The 26,571-nt window shown below is 43.3% G+C and overlaps 1 protein-coding gene across 1 annotated transcript; it reads left to right on the top strand.

The window, feature by feature from the left end:
- The first annotated feature begins 979 nt into the window (after nucleotides 1-979).
- On the top strand, nucleotides 980-25,086 carry LOC135528084 (uncharacterized). Its single transcript, XM_064956874.1, has 25 exons — nucleotides 980-1,116; nucleotides 2,041-2,169; nucleotides 4,039-4,184; nucleotides 5,930-6,128; nucleotides 6,263-7,815; nucleotides 7,991-8,108; nucleotides 8,386-8,451; nucleotides 8,566-8,651; nucleotides 8,765-8,842; nucleotides 11,770-11,919; nucleotides 12,065-12,172; nucleotides 12,257-12,398; nucleotides 12,660-12,947; nucleotides 13,113-13,157; nucleotides 13,270-13,349; nucleotides 19,885-19,997; nucleotides 20,151-20,334; nucleotides 20,466-20,550; nucleotides 20,878-21,023; nucleotides 21,116-21,206; nucleotides 21,497-21,645; nucleotides 21,943-22,028; nucleotides 23,553-23,622; nucleotides 23,826-23,947; nucleotides 24,064-25,086. Exons 1-25 carry the CDS (start codon nucleotides 1,095-1,097, stop codon nucleotides 24,233-24,235), a joined length of 4,428 nt encoding a protein of 1,475 aa, XP_064812946.1. The 5' UTR covers nucleotides 980-1,094; the 3' UTR covers nucleotides 24,236-25,086.
- Nucleotides 25,087-26,571: the final 1,485 nt, after the last annotated feature.

The following is a 26,571-nucleotide window of genomic DNA, read 5'->3' as shown; positions in this document are numbered from 1 at the left end:
CTGATGAGGAGAAAAATAACAATTTGATCTATTTCAGAATAAACCCATAATTTAACAACATTTGGAAAAAGTAATGGGGTCTGACTACTATAATTATAACTTTTCACCACCATTTCCCAGATAAATAATATTAGTCACAAAAAGATCCCACCATGTTGAACGAACAAATTAGGCCTATTTGTCGGCATTTATAACAATTACACCAAAACTTTCTATCACAGCTGTCGTGTTTTTTAAAAATACATATTACTTTACTCACATAAAAACTTTGGATAGAAGCGTGGATAATGTTAATCCATTCGTTTAACAACTAAATTACTCGGAGTTTGAGTCGATCCCAACTGAGCTTAGTTTCGACCTTCGCCATTTTAGACCAGTTGGAGCTGCCATTTGACAACAGAATAACTAGGCTACTGTAGGCCTATGCACAGAATGGTTCAACTAAATAGCACATTACTACACTAGATTTAGCCTGTCCAGATTTAGGCATATTTCGGGAATGAAGTCGTTATGTTTCTATCAAGAAAGTTCAACCCTGTGGTCCCCCTACCTACCCCCATGGTGTTTTTATAGTCCTAAATGTTGTTTTGTCGTGGAACGTGATGAATATGTGGGTACATTCGGTTACTTCCTTTTAGTGGCCACACTAGAAAGTTCGATCATCTGAGATGCTGAGTAAATTTCGCCTAGATCCGTTTTGATGGGCTTTTTGTCTGCAACACCTTGTGGCTCTCGAAATGTCGTAAACACAACCCTACAATGATACAACAATATATTATGATGTTTCGCTTACGATTCTGACTTAGAAACTGTAAAACAGTTAGTGTTTCCATTGTTTCGGTGGTTGGCGGGCGCAAATAGCCATAGCATAGTTTGCGTAATTGCGCACGAAGAGGGATCGGCGGGTTCACGTGGTCCAACCCCACTCAACATTAGCATAGAGAAATCATTGGTTGGAATCCCGCGGACGAAACATAGCTTTGGGTCTTCTGTAGAGCTGCAGCGAGTTAAATATCCCGTATTCTCTAGGCCAAAGGGGTGAGTAGCTAGCTTGGCCAAAAGACAGACCACGAGTTTGGGACATTGAAAACGCCATGAAAAGGAAAGGAGAGCGAGGTGAGCGCACATGTCTGAACAATATTGAACATTTTCGATATATCGTAAGCAAATAGGCAAGTAGCCTAGCTCATAGCCTCACATGAACTTTTACCAGGTTGTATTGTACTTTTTACGTTCACCAAGCTTTATAAATAGCATAGGTTACACATATAACAATGTAATTGAATGATATAGACTTTTCTTTTACCAATATGTCCAAATAAATTATTATTGCTTGGAATGCTGAGAAATATGTTTTGCCATTTTGGCTACAGTTTACCAGCCTTGTTGAAAACACTAGTTAAATATTGTTCTAAATAACGTTCTAATAACATGTGGGGCACCTGAAGAAACACTTCTGCGTTTGTTCGGTTCACTCACGTTTTCTCTCAACACTGCATGGTTACCATACACGTGGCTGCTTGGGTCAGCATTGGTCCAAATACAATACATTCCTTCGGTGTTTTTTGCGGGAAAATAATATGAGCATGCCTAAGTTTAGCCCTTGGCGAATAGTGTAAACATTTAAAATCAGAACATTTGACTATAGTAACTGTTAATATAGGCTATTTGAACATTCAGGAAGTTAACGTGAAGCACGAATGCACAAAGCAAGAGCGCAGATGAATCGACACAATGTTACAACACCCTGAATCGTTCGAGAGCGATACAATGTTGCAGCAGCTATATGTGACACACTGTAACGGTAGTTTACTTGTATTGTTATTGCGATGTTCGATTCCTTCCCCCAACCTTTACAATACGCAAATTGATGTTTACGTTGATATTTACCGGTGCTTGAAAGTAGCCTTGTTGGTGGAGTGTGCACTCCGTACTGAATATCAATTCATGCATTTAACACATACTATCACTTATACAAATACTATGATCTTTGTTTTAGTTATTAAGCTACATTGTTATTGATATGTGGTTTTGCTACAGGTGGAGACCTGGAGATGGCAGTGAATGTCCAAGTCAAGCCTGGTGAGAAACACAACCGCTATGAGCTGCTGACTTGGCTCAATGAATCTCTACAGACCAGGTTCACAAAGGTGGAGCAAACATGCTCAGGTAGGCTAGATGCTCATTGTACACACTGTTGATAAATTCTCTAGGCCTATGTATTGTCTCTAGATAATACACTTATGTGTCTGTCATACCTAGAGAACATTTCTCTACATCAATGTTTTTATTTTACTTTTATTTAACCAGGTAGGCCAGTTGAGAAGTTACCATGTAAAACAATCATAGTTAGCTACAGTGCCTTGCGAAAGTATTCGGCCCCCTTGAGCATTGCGACCTTTTGCCACATTTCAGGCTTCAAACATAAAGATATAAAACTGTATTTTTTTGTGAAGAATCAACAACAAGTGGGACACAATCATGAAGCGGAATGACATTTATTGGATATTTCAAACTTTTTTTAACAAATCAAAAACTGAAAAATTGGGTGTGCAAAATTATTCAGCCCCTTTAGTTTCAGTGCAGCAAACTCTCTCCAGAAGTTCAGTGAGGATCTCTGAATGATCCAATGTTGACCTAAATGACTAATGATGATAAATACAATCCACCTGTGTGTAATCAAGTCTCCGTATAAATGCACCTGCACTGTGATAGTCTCAGAGGTCCGTTAAAAGCACAGAGAGCATCATGAAGAACAAGGAACACACCAGGCAGGTCCGAGATACTGTTGTGAAGAAGTTTAAAGCCGGATTTGGATACAAAAAGATTTCCCAAGCTTTAAACATCCCAAGGAGCACTGTGCAAGCGATAATATTGAAATGGAAGGAGTATCAGACCACTGCAAATCTACCAAGGCCTGGCCGTCCCTCTAAACTTTCCGCTCATACAAGGAGAAGACTGATCAGGGATGCAGCCAAGAGGCCCATGATCACTCTGGATGAACTGCAGAGATCTACAGCTGAGGTGGGAGACTCTGTCCATAGGACAACAATCAGTCGTATATTGCACAAATCTGGCCTTTATGGAAGAGTGGCAAGAAGAAAGCCATTTCTTAAAGATATCCATAAAAAGTGTTGTTTAAAGTTTGCCACAAGCCACCTGGGAGACACACCAAACATGTGGAAGAAGGTGCTCTGGTCAGATGAAACCAAAATATAACTTTTTGGCAACAATGCAAAACGTTATGTTTGGCGTAAATGCAACACAGCTCATCACCCTGAACACACCATCCCCACTGTCAAACATGGTGTTGGCAGCATCATGGTTTGGTCCTGCTTTTCTTCAGCAGGGACAGGGAAGATGGTTAAAATTGATGGGAAGATGTATGAAGCCAAATACAGGACCATTATGGAAGAAAACATGATGGAGTCTGCAAAAGACCTGAGACTGGGACGGAGATTTGTCTTCCAACAAGACAATGATCCAAAACATAAAGCAAAATCTACAATGGAATGGTTCAAAAATAAACATATCCAGGTGTTAGAATGGCCAAGTCAAAGTCCAGACCTGAATCCAATCGAGAATCTGTGGAAAGAACTGAAAACTGCTGTTCACAAATGCTCTCCATCCATCCAACCTCACTAAGCTCAAGCTGTTTTGCAAGGAGGAATGGGAACAAATTTCAGTCTCTCGATGTGCAAAACTGATAGAGACATACCCCAAGCGACTTACAGCTGTAATCGCAGCAAAAGGTGGCGCTACAAAGTATTAACTTAAGGGGGCTGAATAATTTTGCACGCCCAATTTTTCAGTTTTTGATTTGTTAAAAAAGTTTGAAATATCCAATAAATGTCGTTCCACTTCATGATTGTGTCCCACTTGTTGATTCTTCACAACAAAATACAGTTTTATATCTTTGTTTGAAGCCTGAAATGTGGCAAAAGGTCGCAAAGTTCAAGGGGGCCGAATACTTTCGCAAGGCACTGTATTTTGCATGTGTTTCAGGGATGGGGGTAAGACTCTAAATGTGTGTTCCAGGTGCTGCGTTCTGCCAGCTGATGCATTGGCTGTTCCCTGGTTCTGTGGACGTACAGAGAGTGAGGTTCCATGCCAGTGATGAGGTGGATGCCCGTCACAACTACAGTGTGCTGCAGGCTGGCTTCAGGAGGAGTGGGGTGATCAAAGTGAGTTACACTCTACAGCCATACACCCGTTAATGATATACTGCAGTCTAGTAGGACTGTGTGTAATCTGCACACAACTTCTTCATTCCATTGCTCTTACACATGTGTAGCAACACTGCAATTACTCTAGTAATAACATGGTGTTATTATATTGCTCAAAAAAAGGGAACACTTAAATAACACATCCTAGATCTGAATGAAATATTCTTATTAAATACTTTTCTTTACATAGTTGAATGTGCTGACAACAAAATCACACAAATTATCAATGGAAATCAAATTTATCAACCCCATGGAGGTCTGGATTTGGAGTCACACTCAAAAATGAAGTGGAAAACTACACTACAGGCTGACCCAACTTTGATGTGATGTCCTTAAAACAAGTCAAAATGAGGCTCAGTAGTGTGTGTGGCCTCCACGTGCCTGTATGACCTCCCTACATCGCCTGGGCATGCTCCTGATGAGGTAGCGGATGGTCTCCTGAGGGATCTCCTCCCAGACCTGGTCTAAAGCATCCACCAACTCCTGGACAGTCTGTGGTGCAACATGGCGTTGGTGGATGGAGCGAGACATGATGTCCCAGATGTGCTCAATTGGATTCGGGTCTGGGGAACGGGCGGGCCAGTCCATAGCGTCAATGCCTTCCTCTTGCAAGAACTGCTGACACACTCCAGCCACATGAGGTCTAGCATTGTCTTGCATTTGGAGGAACCCAGGGCCAACCACACCAGCATATGGTCTCACAAGGGGTCTGAGGATCTCATATCTGTACCTAATGGCAGTCAGGCTACCTCTGGCGAGCACATGGAGGGATGTGCACCCCCCCAAAGAAATGCTGACCCACCGCCAAACCACTCATGCTGGAGGATGTTGCAGGCAGCAGAACGTTCTCCATGGCGTCTCCAGACTGTCACGTGCTCAGTGTGAACCTGCTTTCATCTGTGAAGAGCACAGGGCGCCAGTGGCGTATTTGCCAATCTTGGTGTTCTTTGGCAAATGCCAAATGTCCTGCACGGTGTTGGGCTGTAAGCACAACCCCCCACTTGTGGACGTCGGGCCCTCATACCACACTCATGGAGTCGGTTTCTGGCCGTTTGAGCAGACACATGCACATTTGTGGCCTGCTGGAGGTCATTTTGCCGGGCTCTGGCAGTGCTCCTCCTTGCACAAAGGCGGAGGTAGCGGTCCTGCTGCTGGGTTGTTGCCCTCCTACGGCCCCTCCACGTCTCCTGATGTACTGGCCTGTCTCCTGGTAGCTGACACATAGCAAACCTTCTTGCCACAGCTCGCATTGATGTGCCATCCTGGATGAACTGCACTACCTGAGCCACTTGTGTGGGTTGTAGACTCCGTCTCATGCTACCACTACAGTGAAAGCACCGCCAGCATTCAAAAGTGACCAAAACATCAGCCAGGAAGCATAGGAACTGGGAAGGGGTCTGTGGTCACCACCTGCAGAACCACTCCTTTATTGGGGGTGTCTTGCTAATTGCCTATAATTTCCACCTGTTGTCTATTCCATTTGCACAACAGCATGTGACATTTATTGTCAATCAGTGTTGCTTCCTAAGTGGACAGTTTGATTTCACAGAAGTGTGATTGACTTGGAGTTACATTGTTGTTTAAGTGTTCCCTTTATTTTTTTGAGCAGTGTATATGTAATCTAGTACTTATTCCATTTTATAACATGCATATTTTTACATGTAGTGATTTAATAATGTTGTGTAAAATCTCTCCTCCCCCAGTCAATCCCAGTGGAGGGTCTGGTCGGAGGGAGCTCTGAGGCGAGCCTGGACTTCCTACAGTGGTTCAAGGTATTCTTTGACTCCAACCACAATGGCCAGAAGTATGATGCTCTGGAGTCGCGGGCTGGACAGAGCATGCCACCTGCTAATGCTGCTAAACAGCCACAAAGACCCAAAGCCCTGACACAACTCGACTTCTGTGAGACTCAACTTCACTCTCTCTCTGTTCTATTCTTTTGTTTTTTCGTGTGAATTGCTAGTATGACATTCTAGTCCACTGTATCCACTTTATTTGTGTTTTGGTTTCTCAATGTTGTCATTTGTCACCCACAGCTAGGGAAGTGGAGATGTCTGAGGGGCCCTGGCAGAACCAGGAAATGGCACTGGATGTTCAAACAGCAGAGGAGAAGGAGGATACATTTTTCCATTTCAGCCCCAGCCTGCTGCAGCTCATCCAGAAGCACTGGCCCAGCCCAGCAAAGCACGGGACAGAACTTACCCAGGATCAGGTAGCCAGACACGCTCTGGGTCAGAAATACCCTCAGGACATCACCGCTGCCTGCTCCCAGACCCCCTACTGCCTCTACCTGTACCGAGGTGTGGAGCTGGGAGGGGATGGAGACCGGGAGACGGCCAGTGTGCTCCTGATGGGCTACTTTGACCAGAGGTCAGGGGTCAAGCATGTGCGCCTGCTAGACACCCTTGAGCCCAGGGATGCCACAGTGTCAGCTGGTACAGCCGAGCTGAACTGCCTGGTGGAGACTCTGAGGAGGTTTGAGCTCCCCTTGGCGAACTTGGCTGTGTTCTACTGTGGAGACACAGGGCTGAGTCAGGTGTTGGTGACTGGGCTCAGGGCCCTGAACCCTGGGCTGGTATCCCTATGTGGTCTCCCTGGCCTGGCTGGACGGGCGTGTCAAGTGGGCGTGAGTGTGCTGCCGGAGTCAGTCCTGGAGCTGGTTAGAGACATCCACCACCACTACTCCACCTGCCCCACCACCAACCTCAAGGAGATATTTGCCGATGTGACATCCTTGGACCCTCTCCTTCCCCTGTCGTCCCAGTGCCTTTTCCTGGGCAGGACAGTGCAGAGGATGGCAGACGCCTGGCCCGAGCTGCTCCAGTACTTTGAGTCCCGGGGCAATGAGGGGGACGCGGAGCAAGTGTGTGCCTGTCTAAGGGACCTAAAAGTCAGACTGAGCCTGCTGTTCCTGGGACAAGCCTTGGAGCCCCTCTGTGCCTTCCAGGAGCTCCTTGAATGGGGCGACTCTGATGTGGCCAACATCCTACAGCAGGCCTCTATCCTGGTGCACTCCTATGCAGCCAGCTTCCTCCGCTCGCCCGCCGTGGACCGCTTCCTGAGGCAGCGGGAGCCCACGCTCCTTGCCAACAAGAAGGATCACCTCCTGAGGGTGGATGTGAATACGGGCGCCCGCGTGAAGGACTTCCTGTTGGAACATCAGGCAGAACTCGAAGACGATGTCGTAGACTCTTTCCTGGAGAGCAGTGTCTCCTTCTACAAGGCTACCACCTGGAGCCTGATGCAGAGCCTGCCACTACCCAACGTGGCCCTGAAGAACATTCCCATCTTGCTGAGGCCTACTGGGAGGCTGGAGGTGACGAGTAGGGTAGTGGCCGAGCTGGGGTCCCTCATGGGGCTGTGTGGAGTCCCGGGTGACATGGCCCTGCTGACCGATGAGTTCCTGGAGTATATGATCTCAGAGGGTGAGAAGCTTACCGCCGACTCTCCCACCCCTGGGCCCACGGTGGAGCAGCACTGGAAACGGGTGCTGAGAACCATGGGAAAGACATCTATCCTACGGAGGCTGATCTGCAGCCTGCTTACTCTCCCCTCTGGCTCTCTGCAAAGGGACAAGGTCTTCGCTCGGGTGTGTAGCTAACTGGACTAGACGGCACTGTTTGGGAAATTATGTTGGTGTGTTTGCTCTGCTGTAATGTATGCTACTACTATAGTCACATTGTTTTGCAATGTAGAACATACCGTTTTTTATGTTTTGTTTCTGTCTGTTAATGTGTTGGTATGGATGTCTTTTATGTGTCCAGGCTACCTTGCTTGGTGATGGTAGTCGGGATGAGGATGACTGGCTCACAGAACGCAGTGAGGACGAAGGCATACCCTCGTCACCCTCAAGTCCTCTAACACAGGAGCGCAACTCATCTGGTAAGATTGTACTATATATTTACCAGAATGTGACACTTGACAAACTGTTTATTCGGAGCAGAGGTCTCCCACTCTGTTTCTGTGTGCAGGCTTTTGTTCCAGCCCAGCAGTAACAGACTCAATTCAACTAAGCCTCTCTCTAGACTGAAGGCCATTATTTGTTGTTTATTTGACACAAGTGTGTGAGTGCTGGGCTGGAACAAAAACATTGCATACCCCGTAGGTGAATACGGATATGCTGTATATTTAATAATTCCGATTGTTCCTATTGTTCAAGATTTGATTGACCTCACAGAGCCTGCTGAGACTGAACCTAGGCCTGTTCAGACAGACATAAGACCAGGTAAGGATGGCACTGAGAATCACATACATTTATTAAAGGATCATTGTCAGACAATTGTACATTTATATATCCTAAAAAAATATTGACCTCTTTGCAATTTGCCCACAATGGCAGCGCTAAAGACAACTGAGTCTATTCCAATTATTGTTCTCGATGACAGCGACGACGACGTTATTTGGACTGAGACCATACAGCACAAGGTACATTATATTGTTGTTTAAATCTATTTCCTTTTTTAAAATATAAAATATGATTATGTGCAGTGCAAATATTATGGAAGCATAATATAAGTGTTTCGCTCACTGACTCCCAGCGTAAAAATGACAATGCCCTGCCGATGGCCACATCCACCCCTGAAGGATCAGCGAAGACATCCTCCTGCCTGTACGAGGTAGATACTGTTGACTCCAACAACATATTGTCACTGTTATTATATTAAATTATACTGTTCTGTATGTACAGTGGCAAGAAAAGTATTTGAACCCTTTGGAATGATCTGGATTTCTGCATAAAGTCACAACAACAGTCTGCTTAAACTAATAATACACAAACTATTGTATTTGTCTTGTCTATATTGAATATATCATTTAAACATTCAGTGTAGGTTGGGAAAAGTATGTGAACCCAGAAGTCAGCTAACCTCTAGGGTACAATCATTGAGACGAGATTGGAGATGTTGGTCAGAGGTGCCATGCCTTATTAAAAAAACACTCACAAAATTAGTTTGCTATTCACGCAAAGCATTGCCTGATGTGAACCATGCCTCGAACAAAAGAGATCTCAGAATTGTTGACTTGCAGAAAGCTGGAAGAGGTTACAAAAGTATCTCTAAAAACCTTGATGTTCACCAGTCCACGGTAAGATAAATGGAGAAAGTTCAGCACTGTTGCTACTCTCCCTAGGAGTGGCCGTCCTGCAAAGATGACTACAAGAGCACAGCGCTGAATGAGGTTAAGAAGAATCCTAGAGTGTCAGCTAAAGACTTTAAAAAATCTCTGGAACATGCTAACATCTCTGTTAACGAGTCTACGATACGTAAAACAGTAAACAAGAATGTTGTTCATGAGAGGACACCACTGAAGAAGCAACTGCTGTCCAAAAAAAACATAACTGCACATCTGAAGGTCAGAGTATCTAGATGTTCCACAGCGCTATTGGCAAAATATTCTGTGGACAGATGAAACTGAAGTTGAGTTGTTTGGCAGGAACACACAACACTATGTGTGGAGAAAAAAGGGTACAGCACACCAACATCAACCTCATCCCAACTAAAGTATGGTGGAGGGACATCATGGTTTGGGGCTGCTTTGCTGCCTCAGGGCCTGGACAGCTTTCTATCATCAACTGAAAAATGAATTTCCAAGTTTATTACGACATTTTGAAGAGACTGTAAGGCTATCTGTCCGCCAATTGAAGCTCAACAGAAGTTGGGGTATGCAACAGGACAACGACCCAAAACACAGATGTAAATCAACAACAGAAGAAAATACATCTTCTGGATTGGCCCAGTCAGAGTCCTGACCTCAACCCAATTGAGATGATGTGGCATGTCCTCAATAGAGCGGTTCACGCCAGACATCCCAAGAATATTGCTGAACTGAACGTTTTGTAAAGAGGAATTGTGACGCAGTCTCCTCTGAAGAGTTGATGTTGAGATGTGTCTGTTACATGAACTCTGTGAATGTCACTTATACTCCCTCTCGGTCATCAGGCTGCTGATTATCCAGCACACCAGTCACCATTGTCTCGCACACCTGTGCCTCGTCACTCACCTGGACTCCATAATCTCCTTGATTATCTTCCCTATATCTGTCACTCCCCTTGGATCTTTACTCTGGTGTTAATGACTCTGTTTTCATGTCGGTGTGTTTGTTTTGTGTTTATTTTATTTATTAAAACGCTCACTCCCCGAACTTGCTTCCTGACTCAGAGCACTCGTTCCAGGAATGGTCCAAAATTCCTCCTGACTGTTGTGCAGGTCTGATCCGCAACTACAGAAAATGTTTGGTTGAGGTTGTTGCTGCCGAAGTAGGGTCAACCAGTTATTAAAACCAAGGGTTCACATTAGAGGTCGACCGATTTTTATGATTTTTTTTTTTCCAATCCCGATACCGACTATTGGAGGACCAAAAAAGCCGATACCGATTAATCAGCCAATTTAAAGATAAATGTATTTGTAATAATGACAATTACAACAATACTGAATTAACACTTATTTTAACTTACTATAATACATCAATAAAGTCAATTTGGTTTAAATAATGCAAAAACAAAGTGTTGGAGAAGAACATAAGTGCAATATGTGCTATGCAAGAAAGCTAACGTTTTAGTTCCTTGCTCAGAACATGAAAGCTGGTGGTTCCTTTTAACACGAGTCTTCAATATTCCCAGGTAAGAAGTTTTAGGTTGTAGTTATTATAGGACTATTTCCCTCTATACCATTTGTATTTCATTAACCTTTGACAATTGGATGTTCTTATAGGCACTTTAGTATTGCCAGTGTAACACTATAGCTTCCGTCCCTCTCCTCGCTCGAATCAGCAACACAACGACAACTGCCACCACATCGAAGCAGCGTTACCCATGCAGAGCAAGGGAAAACAACCACCCCAAGGCTCAGAGCGAGTGAAGTTTGAAACTCTTATTAGTGCACGCTAACTAGCCAGCCATTTCACTTCGGTCACACTAGCCTCATCTCGGGAGTTGATAGGTTTGAAGTCATAAACAGTGCAATGCTTGATGCACAATGAAGAGCTGCTGGCGGCAAAACGCACGAAAGTGCTGTTTGAATGAAAGTTTACACGCCTGCTTCTGCCTACCACCGCTCAGTCAGATACTTAGATACTCGTATGCTCAGTCAGATTATATGCAACACAGGACACGCTAGGTAATATCATCAACCATGTGTAGTTAACTAGTGATTATGATTGTTTTTATAAGAAGTTTTAATGCTAGTTAGCAACTTACCTTGGCTTACTGCATTTGCGTAACAGGCAGTCAGTCTCGCAGCAAAAGGTGGCGCTACAAAGTATTAACTTAAGGGGGCTGAATAATTTTGCACGCCCAATTTTTCAGTTTGATTTGTTAAAGTTTGAAATATCCAATAAATGTCGTTCCACTTCATGATTGTGTCCCACTTGTTGATTCTTCACAAAAAAATACAGTTTTATATCTTTGTTTGAAGCCTGAAATGTGGCAAAAGGTCGCAAAGTTCAAGGGGGCCGAATACTTTCGCAAGGCACTGTATCAATGTATTTTGGTGTTCAATCTCATCAAATGTGTTTTGTGGTGTATGGCTGACTGTGCATTTCCCTGTAGGATGAGAAGGGCTACAATGTGGGGGATCTGGTGTGGGGACAGATAGAGGGATTCTCCCTGTGGCCAGGGACTGTCCAACCCTGGAAGGGACGGCAGGCAGCCAAAAGCATCCGGAAAGTTGAATGGTTTGGGAACGGCATGCTTTCCGAGGTGAGGGGGGAGAAGGACATCATGTTTTTGTTTTCAGTGTGTTTGTGAGTTATGAGTGTCCATATTTGATGGACAATGTTTTTTTAAAATTAAATTGTAAAGGTGACCTGTTGTGCCTCACTTAGTGAAATTCTGTCTGTTTCAGAAAAACACCCGGGGACTGCTGCCATTTGGATCGTTTGCACAATGTTTCTGCGCAAATAGCTTCGCCACCCTCGTCACGTACAGGGATGCTATATTCCAATCTTTACAGGTCAGTCTATCTCTGCTTGTGTGTGATTGTCGATTTTCTATGTGTGTATCCTATCCGATTGTGTGTTGGTATGTAACCGTGTAGGTGGCTGCTTCAAGATGTAGGAAGGTGTTTTCCCTGGGTTCAGAGAAGCAGGAGGAGCACCTCAGCGAAATGGTGGACTGGGCCTTCGGCGGCTTCAAACCCACTGGCCCAGATGGGTTCCAACCACCACTCCAGACAGAGGGTAAGCTAAGAGGCTGACTAACATATCATTCTGTATCTACCCACTGGCACACACTGGTTGGGCCAATGTTGTTCCCACGTCATTTCAATTAAATTACGTTGAACCAATGTGGAATAGACGTTAAACTGACGTCTGTGCCCAGTGGGTATTACATACATGATCCCTCTTTCATTTTGAAGATATTATAACAACTTGTATGAAAATAAATAGATATATTTTGCCTTAAAGGTGTACAGTATTTTGATGATAATGATTTTACAGCTAAAGGGATTGCTAATGGGAAGCAACCGGACCAAAAAAAGGCAACATCCATCAACAGCGAACTGCACAACCTGAGCCAGGTGTCTGTGTGTCTCACCAAGCTCTCGCTGAACCTGGACAACGGCACCTTCAACCTCAGGCAGGAGAAGGATGCAGGTGCCTCGTCCAACATGGAGAAAAATGATCAAAATCCGGACTGCAAGCCACCACTCAAAAAACAAAAGCAGCAGTCCAACAAAATAAAAGACCCAGGCTACGTCTATGAACAGCCGGATCAGAAATACAGAGGTGGGCATTCTCTACTCTTTCTTCACGCTGATATATCCTCTGTTAATAATTGTTTCACATCACTACCAACAGCGGTATTTCCTATTTGTTTACTTTTCTCAATGCAGTGGCACTGTCTCTGCACACTCATTTAATATACTGTATTTTGTATCTTTATTTTCTCAGAGGAGATGGTTCAATGGGTACAGAAGAAAAGACTGGACATTGAAGGTGAGAGCTTGTCCTGACATGGACACACTTTTGTATTAAATAGTGGTATTGTGTTGGACGTCTGGTTCCTTCATTGTTTTGTTCACTCACTTTCATTTTCTATCTTCCAAAGCTTTCTGCCTGTGCTGTATGGCTGACGATATAGAGATTTTCCATCCACTGTTTGAAGGAAGCCTTTGCCTTAAATGCAAGGTAAAGCAAAACATATATTCATCTTGTGGTTCTTGCTACATTTCACCATGTTGTACAGGTCAGAGAGGTTACAAAAACATCCAGTACCAGTCAAAAGTTTGGACACCTACTCATTCATGGGTTTTTCTTTATTTGGACTATTTCTTTATTTGGAGATTCTTCAAAGTAGTCAACCTTTGCCTTGACGACAGCATTGCACACTCTTAGCATTCTCTCAACCAGCTTCACCTGGAATGCTTTTCCAACAGTCTTGAAGGTGTTCCCACATATGCTGAGCACTTGTTGGCTGCTTTTCCTTCACTCTGCAGTCCAACTCATCTCAATTGGGTTGAAGTCGGTTGATTGTGGCGAACAGGTCACCTGATGCAGCTCTCCATCATGGTCAAATAGCCCTTACACAGCCTGGGGGTGTGTTGAGTCATTGTCATGTTGAAAAACAAATGATAGTCCCACTAAGCGCAAACCAGATGGGATTGTATATTGCTGCAGAATGCTGTGGTAGCCATGCTGGTTAAGGGTGCCTTGAATACTAAATAAATCAGTGTCCCTAAAGCACCATCACACCTCCTCCTCCATGCTTCACAGTGGGAACCACACGCGGAGATCATCCGTTCACCTACTCTTGGGGCAGCAGCGTAGCCTAGTGGTTAGAGTGTTCGACTAGTAACCAAAAGGTTGCAAGATCGAATCCCCGAGCTGACAAGGTACAAATCTTTTGTTCTGCCCCTAAACAAGGCAGTTAACCTCTTGATGCTCTGGGGGCGCTATTTCATTTTTGGATGAAAAACGTTCCTGTTTTAAACAAGATATTTTGTCACAAAAAGATGCTCGACTATGCATATAATTGATAGCTTTCGAAAGAAAACACTCTGACGTGTCCAGAACTTACCAAGATATTTTCTGTGCGTGCCCTAGAACGTGAGCTTCAGGCAAAACCAAGATGAGACGGCATCCAGGAAATGAGCAGGATTTTTGAGGCTCTGTTTTCCATTGTCTCCTTATATGGCTGTGAATGCGAGAGGAGTAAGTCTGCCCTTTCTGTCGTTTCCCCAAGGTGTCTGCAGCATTGTGACGTATTTGTAGGCAGATCATTGGAAGATTGACCATAAGAGACCACATTTACCAGGTGTCCGCCCGGTGTCCTGCGCCGAAATTGGTGCGCAAAAGTCAGCTGCAAGTATTTTTCCATGGAATTTAGAGAAGAATGCAAGCTTCCACGAACGATATATCAATGAAGAGATATGTGAAAAACACGTTGAGGATTGATTCCAAACAACGTTTGCCATGTTTCGGTCGATATTATGTAGTTAATTCGGAAAAAGTTTGACGTTGTAGGTGACTGAATTTTCGGTTCGTTTCGGTAGCCAGATGCGATGTACAAAACGGAACGATTTCTCCTACACACAGACGCTTTCAGGAAAAACTGCGCATTTGATATGTAACTGAGAGTCTCCTCATTGAAAACATCCGAAGCTCTTCAAAGGTAAATGATTTTATTTATTTGGTTATCTGGTTTTTGTGAAAATGTTGCGTGCTAAATGCTACTCAAAATGCTATGCTAGCTTTGCATACTCTTACACAAATTAGTCAATTTCTATGGTTCAAAAGCATATTTTGAAAATCTGAGATGACAGTGTTAAGAAAAGGCTAAGCTTGAGAGCAGACGCATTATTTTCATTTTATTTGCGATTTTCAGAAATCGTTAACGTTGCGTTATGCTAATGAGCCTGAGGCTTTAGTCACGATCCCGGATCCGGGATGGGGAGTTTCAAGAGGTTAACCCACTGTTGCTAGGCCGTCATTAAAAATAAGAATTTGTTCTTAACTTCTTGCGTCGAGCAATCCCGTATCTGGGAGCGTAATCATAGCCTCAAGCTCATTACCATAACGCAACGTTAACTATTCATGAAAATCGCAAATGAAATGAAAAATATATTCACTCACAAGCTTAGCCTTTTGTTAACAAAACTGTCATCTCAGATTTTCAAAATATGCTTTTCAACCATAGCTACACAAGCGTTTGTGTAAGAGTATTGATAGCTAGCATAGCATTAAGCCTAGCATTCAGCAGGCAACATTTTCACAAAAACAAGAAAAGCATTCAAATAAAATAATTTACCTTTGAAGTACTTCGGATGTTTTCAATGAGGAGACTCTCAGTTAGATAGCAAATGTTCATTTTTTTCCCAGAAAGATTATTTGTGTAGGAGAAATCGCTCCGTTTTGTTCATCATGTTTGGCTAAGAAAAAAAACCTGGAAATTCAGTCATTACAACGCCTAACTTTTTTCCAAATTAACTCCATAATATCGACGGGACAACGGAATGGATCCCAGCCGGCGACCCAAAAAAACGACTTCGTAAAAGAGGTAAACGAAGCGGTCTTCTGGTCAGACTCCGGAAACGGGCACATCGTGCACCACTCCCTAGTATACTTCTCGCCAATGGCCAGTCTCTTGACAACAAGGTTGATGAAATCCGAGCAAGGGTGGCATTCCAGAGGGACATCAGAGACTGTAACGTTCTTTGCTTCACGGAAACATGGCTCACTGGAGAGCCGCTATCGGAGTCGGTGCAGCCAGCTGGTTTCTCCACGCATCGCGCCAACAGAAACGAACATCTTTCTGGTAAGAAGAGGGGCGGGGGCGTATGCCTTATGGCTAACGAGACGTGGTATGATCACAAAAACATACAGGAACTTAGAATTACTCACAATCAAATGTCGACCGCATTATCTACCAAGGGAATTCTCTTCGATTATAATCACAGCCGTATATATTCCCCCCCAAGCAGACGCATCGATGGCTCTGAACGAACTTTATTTGTCTCTTTGCAAACTGGAATCCATACATCCTGAGGCTGCATTCATTGTAGCTGGGGATTTTAACAAGGCTAATCTGAAAACAAGACTCCCTAAATTGTATCAGCATATCGATTGCGCAACCAGGGCTGGCAAAACCTAGGATCATTGCTATTCTAACTTCTGCAACGCATATAAGGCCCTGCCCCGCCCTCCTTTTGGAAAAGCTGACCACGACTCCATTTTGTTGCTTCCTGCCTATAGACCGAGACTAAAACAAGAAGCTCCCACGCTGAGGTCTGTCCAACGCTGGTCCAACCAAGCTGATTCCACACTCTGGGACTGCATCCATCACGTGGACTGGGATATGTTTCGTATTGCGTCAGACAACAACATTGACGAATACGCTGATTCGGTGTGCGAGTTCATTAGAACGTGCGCTGAAGACGTCGTTCCCATAGCAACGATTAAAACATTCCCTAACCAGAAACCGTGGATTGATGGCAGCATTCGCATGAAACTGAAAGCGCGAACCACTGCTGTTTAATCAGGGCAGGGTGACGGAAACATGACCGAATACAAACAGTGTAGCTATTCCCTCCAAGGCTAAGCGTCAGTATAGAGACAAAGTAGAATCTCAATTCAACGGCTCAGACACGAGGTATGTGGCAGGGTCTACAGTCAATCACGGACTACAAAAAGAAAACCCGTCATGGACCACGATGTCTTGCTCCCAGGCAGACTAAACTTTTTTGCCCGCTTTGAGGACAATACAGTGCCACTGACACGGCCTGCAACCAAAACATGCGGACTCTCCTTCACTGCAGCCGAGGTGAGTAAAACATTTAAACGTGTTAACCCTTGCAAGGCTGCAGGCCCAGACGGCATCCCCAGCCGCACCCTTAGAGCATGCACAGACCAGCTGGCTGGTGTGTTTACGGACATATTCAATCAATCCCTATCCCAGTCTGCTGTTCCCACATGCTTCAAGAGGGCCACCATTGTTCCTGTTCCCAAGAAAGCTAAGGTAACTGAGCTAAACGACTACTCACTTCCGTCATCATGAAGTGCTTTGAGAGACTAGTCAAGGACCATATCACCTCCACCTTAGACCCACTCCAATTTGCTTACCGCCCAAATAGGTCCACAGAAGACGCAATCTCAACCACACTGCCCTAACCCATCTGGACAAGAGGAATACCTATGTGAGAATGCTGTTCATCGACTACAGCTCGGTATTTAACACCATAGTACCATTCAAGCTCGAGACCCTGGGTGTCGACCCCGACCTGTGCAACTGGGTACTGGACTTCCTGACGGGCCGCCCCCAGGTGGTGAGGGTAGGCAACAACATCTCCACCCTGCTGATCCTCAACACTGGGGCCCCACAAGGGTGCGTTCTGAGCCCTCTCCTGTACTCCCTGTTCACCCACGACTGCGTGGCCACGCACGCCTCCAACTCAATCATCAAGTTTGCGGACGACACAACAGTGGTAGGCTTGATTACCAACAACGACGAGACGGCCTACAGGGAGGAGGTGAGGGCCCTCGGAGTGTGGTGTCAGGAAAATAATCTCACACTCAACAAAACTAAGGAGATGATTGTGGACTTCAGGAAACAGCAGAGGGAACACCCCCCTATCCACATCGATGGAACAGTAGTGGAGAGAGTAGCAAGTTTTAAGTTCCTCGGCATACACATCACAGACAAACTGAATTGGTCCCCCACACAGACAGCATCGTGAAGAAGGCACAGCAGCGCCTCTTCAACCTCAGGAGGCTGAAGAAATTGGCTTGTCACCAAAAGCACTCACAAACTTCTACAGATGTACAATCGAGAGCATCCTGGCGGGCTGTATCACCGTCTGGTACGGCAACTGCTCCGCCCACAACCGTAAGGCTCTCCAGAGAGTAGTGAGGTCTGCACAACGCATCACCGGGGGCAAACTACCTGCCCTCCAGGACACCTACACCACCCGATGTTACATGAAGGCCATAAAGATCATCAAGGAGAACCACCAAAGCCACTGCCTGTTCACCCCGCTATCATCCAGAAGGCGAGGTCAGTACAGGTGCATCAAAGCTGGGACCGAGAGACTGAAAAACAGCTTCTATCTCAAGGCCATCAGACTGTTAAACAGCCACCACTAACATTGAGTGGCTGCTGCCAACACTGACTCAACTCCAGCCACTTTAAAAATGGGAATTGATGGGAAATTATGTAAAATATATCACTAGCCACTTTAAACAATGCTACCTAATATAATGTTTACATACCCTACATTATTCATCTCATATGTATATGCATATACTGTACTCTATCATCTACTGCATCTTTATGTAATACATGTATCACTAGACACTTTAACTATGCCACTTTGTTTACATACTCATCTCATATGTATCTACTGTATCTTGCTTATGCTGCTCTGTACCATCACTCATTCATATCTTTATGTACATATTCTTTATCCCTTTACACTTGTGTATAAGACAGTTTTGGAATTGTTAGTTAGATTACTTGTTGGTTATTACTGCATTGTCGGAACTAGAAGCACAAGCATTTCGCTACACTCGCATTAACATCTGCTAACCATGTGTGTGTGTGTGATAAATAAAATTTGATTTGAAACATGGCAAACGTTGTTTAGAATCAATCCTAAAGGTGTTTTTCACATATCTATTCGATGATAAATCATTCGTGGCAGTTGGGTTTCTCCTCGGAAGCAAATGGAAAAATACACGCAGCTGGAGATTACGCAATAAATGCGGACACCAAGCGAGCACTTGGATGATGTAGTGTAAAATGGTCAATCTTCCAATGATATGCCTACAAATACGTCACAATGCTGCAGACACCTTGGGGAAACGACAGTGTAAGCTCATTCCTGGCCCATTCACAGCCATATAAGGAGACATTGGAACACAGCGCCTTCAAAATCTGGGGCACTTCCCGTTTGAAATTTCATCTTGGTTTCGCCTGTAGCATCAGTTCTGTGGCACTCAGACAATATCTTTGCAGTTTTGGAAACGTCAGTGTTTTTCTTTCCAAAGCTGTCAATTATATGCATAGTCGAGCATCTTTTCGTGACAAAATATCTTGTTTAAAACGGGGACTTTTTTTAGCCAAAAATTAAGAGCGCCCCTATATCCAAGAAGTTAACTGACTTGCCTAGTAAAATAAATGTAAAAAATACTTGTCTCAAATTTGTACTCATCAGACCAGAGGACAGATTTTCACTGGTCTATTGTCCATTGCTAGTGTTTTGTTGGCAAGTCTCTTCTTATTGGTGTCCTTTAGTGGTGGTTTCTTTTCAGCAACACAACTGATTGGTTCAAACACATTAAGAAGGAAAGAAATTCCACAAATTAACTTTTAACAAGACACACCTGTTGATTGAAATGCATTCCAGGTGACTACCTTGTGAAGCTGGTTGAGAGAATGTCAAGAGTGTGCAACACTGTCATCAAGGCAAAGGGTGGCTACTTTGAAGAATCTCAAATATATTTTGATTTGTTTAACACTGTTTTGGTTACCACATGATTCCATATGTGTTATTAAAGAAACCCTTGAATGAGTAGGTGTGTCAACTTTTGACTGGTACTGTATATGTTAAACAAAATGTATATTGGGTGTGTTGCCTCCATTTTTTTCAGATGGTCATGTCTTCCCTAGTTGTGCCAATTCCTAAATCTTTATATGGGAAGCTATAACACTGACTACTCTTCCCTACAGGATAACTTCACTGAGACTCTCTATCGATACGATGAGGATGGCTACCAGTCATACTGTACAGTGTGCTGTGCTGGCCTGGAGGTCATCCTCTGTGGGAACGACAGCTGCTGCCGGTGAGTAACAGTATTTGCTACTAACGCTCTCTCCAGTGGAGGCTGGTGGAAGAGGAACCATCCTCCCCATTCTCACTCCACCAGCCTCCTATGCCATTGTTTACTCTAAACCTTCCAGACATGGGTCATGGTCTAACATATGTCTTCTCCCAGCTCCTACTGTTTGGACTGCCTAAACATCTTGGTTGGCCCAGGTACCTTTGCCTCTCTGAAGGAGATGGATCCATGGATCTGCTACCTGTGTGAACCACACAATGCCCACGGTGCCCTGAAACCCCGTCTTGACTGGAGCATCCGTGTCCAGGAGTTTTTTGCAAATAACAGTGCCTTTCAGTTTGTGAGTGGCGGTTGTAGCGTTACCTTAGAATGGAATGCTTTTTGTTTTGATTTGATCTATTAGTAACATTCATTTACCTACCGGTACTGGTCAATAACCGAATGAGTGTGCAAAACCTTTGCCCTCTCTAGGAGCCCGATCGGGTATACCCGTCCATCCCTGCCAACCTGCGTCGACCAATCAACGTCCTCTCACTGTTTGATGGGATTGGCACAGGTTAGCTGCAGCGCCGGAATTCTTCCATTTTTAATTCTACTGTGTTGTCCTGATTCTGCTGCCAAAAATACTACTGTATTATTTGTTTTAATTCTAGTCTAATTTTGATTCCACTCATTTGTTGTGCTTCTACTATGAAGATCTCACTGTGAATATTTGACTTCCATTTGATGCTAATTCTATTGTTTTTCAACTGTTCTGATTCTACTGTGAAAATTATACCCCTTTTAAGGTCTAACGAGAAGAGGAACTTCAATAATCAGAGACTTTGCACAGTAGCACTTAACCAGATTATTAAGGAGGGCATCTGTTTTATTTGACCCTTAGGTTACTTGGTGCTGAAAGAGCTGGGATTCAAGGTGGACAAATATGTGGCCTCGGAGATCTGTTCGGAGTCCATTGCTGTTTCTGAGATCAACCATGAAGGCAAGATCATACATGTGGATGATGTCCGGCTCATCACCAAAGAGCACGTACGTCTTATAATGTGAGCACAGCACTTTTACTGTCGGTTTGAAACATTGGTCATTACTAAAACAGACCTCACTACTCTTGTCCAATGCAGATCCTAAAGTGGGGTCCGTTCGATCTGCTCATTGGTGGGAGCCCTTGCAACGATCTGGCCATTGTGAACCCAGCACGGAAGGGACTGTTTGGTATGTCTGGGACTTGAATAGTTTACCTTGTGAGATCAACAGAGTAAAAATATATTTGTTAAGTATTCCCTACACATTTTATAGTGTGGCTTATAGACATTACCAGCAGAGTGCAGTGTACAACAGCGTGGTTAGTTTGGAATAGGCAAGTAGAGTGCAACATCTGTTAGCTCTAATGTGGATATCAGCTCTGCAATGTTGTTCACTGCCTAGCTACCGTGCATAACCCAACTTCCCAGACTATTCCCCTGTGTTATGGGTGCTTATTAAATCTGTCATTATGTCTGTAGAAGGGACAGGAAGGCTCTTCTTTGAGTATTACCGGCTTCTTCACATCATGAAGCCCAAAGAAGACGACCAGAGGCCGTTCTTCTGGTTTTTCGAGAACGTGGTGTTCATGAACAACCACCACAAGGTCGACATCTGCCGCTTCCTGGAGGTTAGCTAGCCCCATTCACTCTCGTCTTAGAACAGTTGTATCATGCTGCGTACATTTTTGTCTCCGAAAATTGTGAATTCTAATGGGAAACTTGGGGTTCAAGCTTAAAACAAAGTTTTGCCGAATATATTTCTGGGTCTTTATGGTTTTGGTCTGGGTCTCAGAATGAACGGGTTTGAAGTCAGAAAATCGAATCATTCACATGAACACAGAACCAGATCTCTTGATTTGTATACAAATCATACTGTCTAAATGTTCTGTAGTTTAGAACCCAAATAACTGACAGTCTGTTCTCAGTGCAACCCGGTTCTGGTGGATGCGGCGAAAGTGAGCCCGGCCCACAGAGCGCGATACTTCTGGGGCAACATCCCTGGGATGAACAGGTACGTGTCTGCACCCTGGACCAAACTGAACCATTCAGCTGATCCATGATCATTTCTCATCAACCCCTTTGATTATTGAAACCATAGATTAACTTCTTGAAACTCCCCATCCCGGATCCGGGTTTGTGACTAAAGCCTCAGGCTCATTAGCATAACGCAACGTTAACGATTTCTGAAAATCGCAAATAAAATGAAAATAATGCGTCTGCTCTCAAGCTTAGCCTTTTCTTAACAACACTGTCATCTCAGATTTTCAAAATATGCTTTTGAACCATAGAAATTGACTAATTTGTGTAAGAGTATGCAAAGCTAGCATAGCATTTTGAGTAGCATTTAGCACGCAACATTTTCACAAAAACCAGATAACCAAATACATAAAATCATTTACCTTTGAAGAGCTTCTGATGTTTTCAATGAGGAGACTCTCAGTTACATACCAAATGCGCAGTTTTTCCTGAAAGCGTCTGTGTGTAGGAGAAATCGTTCCGTTTTCTACATTGCGTCTGGCTACCGAAACGAACCGAAAATTCAGTCACCTACAACGTAAAACTTTTTCCGGATTAACTACATAATATCGACCGAAACATGGCAAACGTTGTTTGGAATCAATCCTCAAGGTGTTTTTTCACATATCTCTTCATTGATATGCAGTTCGTGGAAGCTTGCTTTCCTCTCTGTATCCCATGGAAAAATACTGGCAGGTGACTTTTGCGCACCAATTTCGGCGCAGGACACCGGGCGGACACCTGGTAAATGTGGTCTCTTATGGTCAATCTTCCAATGATCTGCCTACAAATACGTCACAATGCTGCAGACACCTTGGGGAAACGACAGAAAGGGCAGGCTCATTCCTCTCGCATTCACAGCCATATAAGGAGACAATGGAAAACAGAGCCTCAAAAATCCTTGTCATTTCCTGGATGCCATCTCATCTTGGTTTTGCCTGAAGCTCACGTTCTAGGGCACGCACAGAGAACATCTTGGTATTTCTGGACACGTCAGAGTGTTTTCTTTCGAATGCTATCAATTATATGCATAGTCGAGCATCTTTTTGTGACAAAATATCTTGTTTAAAACGGGAACGTTTTTCATCCAAAAATGAAATAGCGCCCCCATAGATGTAAGAGGTTAAAACGATTTATTCAGTGCAATTGAGCTCTATAGTCTACTGATATGTGGGTCTTCGCAGAAACCCAGGACCACACCAATATGACACCATCTTTAGTCCCATCTCTATGACTATTTGACCAGGTAGGCCAGTTGAGAACAAGTTCTCATTTACAACTGCGACCTGGCCAAGATAAAGCAAAGCAGTGCGACACAAACAACAGAGTTACACATGGGATAAACAAACGTACAGTCAATAACACAATATAAAAGTCTATATGTATTAAGATTAGGGAGGTAAGGCAATAAATAGGCCATAGTGGTGAAATAATTACAATAATTATCTTAGTGATGAGTCTGCTTCCTGCCTTTAGAAATCTTCTTAGGTTTTGTTCAATGTGTCTGATTCTGTTCAAGACCCATCATTGCATCCCAGACCGACAAGGTTATTCTCCAGGACTGCCTTGAAAGGGGAAGAGTTGCTAAGGTCAGAAAATGTTTCAAATTAATTTTCTATTTAACTAGGAAGTCCCAATCTGATCCTCTTTGGTTCTTTTCAAATGTTTTTTCATTTTTTTCATTTGAATTAGTCTACCCATCTTTCTTTAGAACCGGTGACTGTTTGTCCGAGCATTTCCTGGTGTCTTACTTTCTTGTTTTCCTTTGTTTATTTTGTATTCTATTGCACAGTTCACAAAAGTGAGGACCATCACCACCAACTCAAACTCCCTCAAGCAGGGCAAGGACGTGAGCAAGCTCCCTGTGTCAGAGAAAGGCGTGGATGACAACCTGTGGATCACGGAGTTAGAGAAGTAGGCATTTTGAAATATGGCATTTATTTTTTTTATCGCTTATTTTCATTTTGTTTTTTTTATATAATTCAGTGGATATTAAAGATGTTCTCTTCTCTTCTGCCTTTCACTTCAAGGATCTTCGGCTTCCCCAAGCACTACACCGATGTAAAGAACATGAGTCGCCAGCAGAGGCAGAAGGTGTTGGGGAAGTCCTGGAGTGTGCCTGTGATCCGCCATCTCTTTGCCCCACTGAAGGACTACTTTGCCTGCGAACAACTTCCCCCCATTCCTTCCGCAGCCATCTAGTTCCTCAGCAACAGCTAGGGGGGAGGGGTCAATGGGTTGGTGTAGTCCCCTGGAGTGACAGTCAGGTTCATCAAGGGCGCTTACCCTCCACCCTACGGGGCTGTGGCCAATAAGACAGAACTAAATTAACAGGGTAAAAAACTAAACAGAAAATACCCACAACACAAAATCTACTTATCTGGTCTTTTTTAATCTTTTAAGTGTTCTACTTAAACCCTTTTATGCATCTTTTATTATGTTCACATTGGTTTTCTTACCTGACACAAAGGCCAAGCAAGAAGAAAGAGCAGACACATCTTACTAAGACAAAGCTTCTTCATCATCACCGTTGGGTTCAGTCTGTTAATAGTTCTGAGTTGGATAATCCTCTCATTGGGTTATTATTCATTTATGTCTTTTTATGGGAAAATTACTTGATATTTGGCCTCTATTAGATGGCTTGAGATTTCATGTATGTAGGTTTTTTTTAGGTCAATGGCCTCCCTAGTATGAGCACTGTCACTTTCTGTGCAAGCTGTGACATGCAGGGATGTTTTCAACAAAGCTGGTTAGATCCAGCAAGACGACCTGTGTTGCTTTATGACAGCCACATGAGAAACACAAACATATCTGCTGCTAACAAGCCACCTTCTACTGTAAATATAATGTACCTTTGTAAATAGAATTGAAGTTGTTATGGTATGATACTACTGTAAATAATTTGGTCAGATATTGGATGTTTTTATAAGATTCCTTTATTGTGTGAAAGGAGGAAGACAGAATCATGGTCATTTTTTAAACTGAGTTCTATTGTGTTAAGCCAAGGGATATATAGCGATGTCTTATTTAAAAATGAATAGTACAAATAAAAATTTTATGAAATGTTTGTCATTGTTGCGTTTTATTGTATCGTCAGTCATATGCATTGGGTGATTTTGCAAATGGTGATTGTAGTATTTGATACAAAAGTAATCCAAATAGATTATCATAGTAATTAGTATAAATTAAAGGTAGACTCAGCGATATGCAGAAAGTAAAAATCATAGTGGGTCGATTTCCGCAACAACTAAGTGTTGAAGCGTGAGGCTCAACTTCTCAGCTGTTTTGGTACCCTGGCTACCACACTGAACAGCGTGAAGTGAACCCATGCACATGCACAGATACTGTGTGTGACTGAAGTCTTGCATCTCACTCATCTCAATATCTGTGATGCTGCTCGTGGCAACTTCACTGAGTCTACCTTTAAACTACAATACTTGCCCAAAAGACTATCGGGTCACATATTTACATTTCAACCAGGCCTACCTCAAAGCAGCGAGCCGGTCAGCACTGGGAACAACCACTGGTCTTTCGTCATAATGAGCTCCAACATGTACTTTTTTGTCAATCGGGTTCGGGTCTGATTGTTTTTGGGACAAGGGTCACATCGAGTAATAAACACTACCAACTTTTTTCACCCAAGAAGACCTCTAGTGCATACATTGCTTTGTAAGTGTGTAGTTTGTGGTCAAGCCTTTTGTGAGAAGAGCCCATTCAGATGAAATGGCCCTTTCATAGCACAGAGGAGCCATTGGTGACAACATTACAACCATCTAGAATAAAAGGTTAAAAAGGATGAAGTCACTGATATTTAGTTTGAGATACAACTTGAGCAGTTTATCCTACCCTATGTTGGATTGGAGGGAATCATGCAAGTAATTAATTTACCAATCTACCAAATACTTCACACTAGAAGAAGTTAAGCTACTTTGAAAACGTAGTTCACTACATCCAAGGTACTTCAGGACAAATTATCATATCTAAATCTGAAATGTCAGACTACAAGAATGTGTAATTTGCCGTATTAAACACAAAAACTGTTTCAAGTGAGAATTAAGCTGTTCTGTTGCTGATAAAAACAATGTTTGCTTATTTCCCCCCACATTTTCTTCTCTATATATATAAAAAAAGTATCATGTAGTTCCAGTAGTTAGCTTCAACGCTACATGGCAAAAAAAAGTAATAAGCTACTTAAAGCAAAATTTGAATTTAGTTTAACGACCACAGACCTACTGAAAAATGTAGTTTAATTACTAGTTGAACTACATGTAGTTCACTATTCCCCAACACTGATGCCTGTACTAATAACCAGCATAACTGCCACAGTTAAAATAAATGGTGTAAGGCAAAAGTGTAAAGAAATGTTTTAGAATTATTATTTTTTAATTGCTTACTATGTTGCAAATAACTGATGTTCCCTTTAGTATTTTTTTTAATGTAACCTTAATTTAAACTAGGCAAGTCAGTTAAGAATAAATTCTTATTTACAATGATGGCCTACCAGGGACCAGTGGGTTAACTGCCTTGTTCAGGGGCAG

The sequence above is a fragment of the Oncorhynchus masou genome, chromosome 33 (assembly GCF_036934945.1).
Source record: "Oncorhynchus masou masou isolate Uvic2021 chromosome 33, UVic_Omas_1.1, whole genome shotgun sequence".
Classification (NCBI taxonomy): Eukaryota; Metazoa; Chordata; class Actinopteri; order Salmoniformes; family Salmonidae; genus Oncorhynchus; species Oncorhynchus masou.
This window is presented reverse-complemented; position numbering and strand designations above follow the sequence as displayed.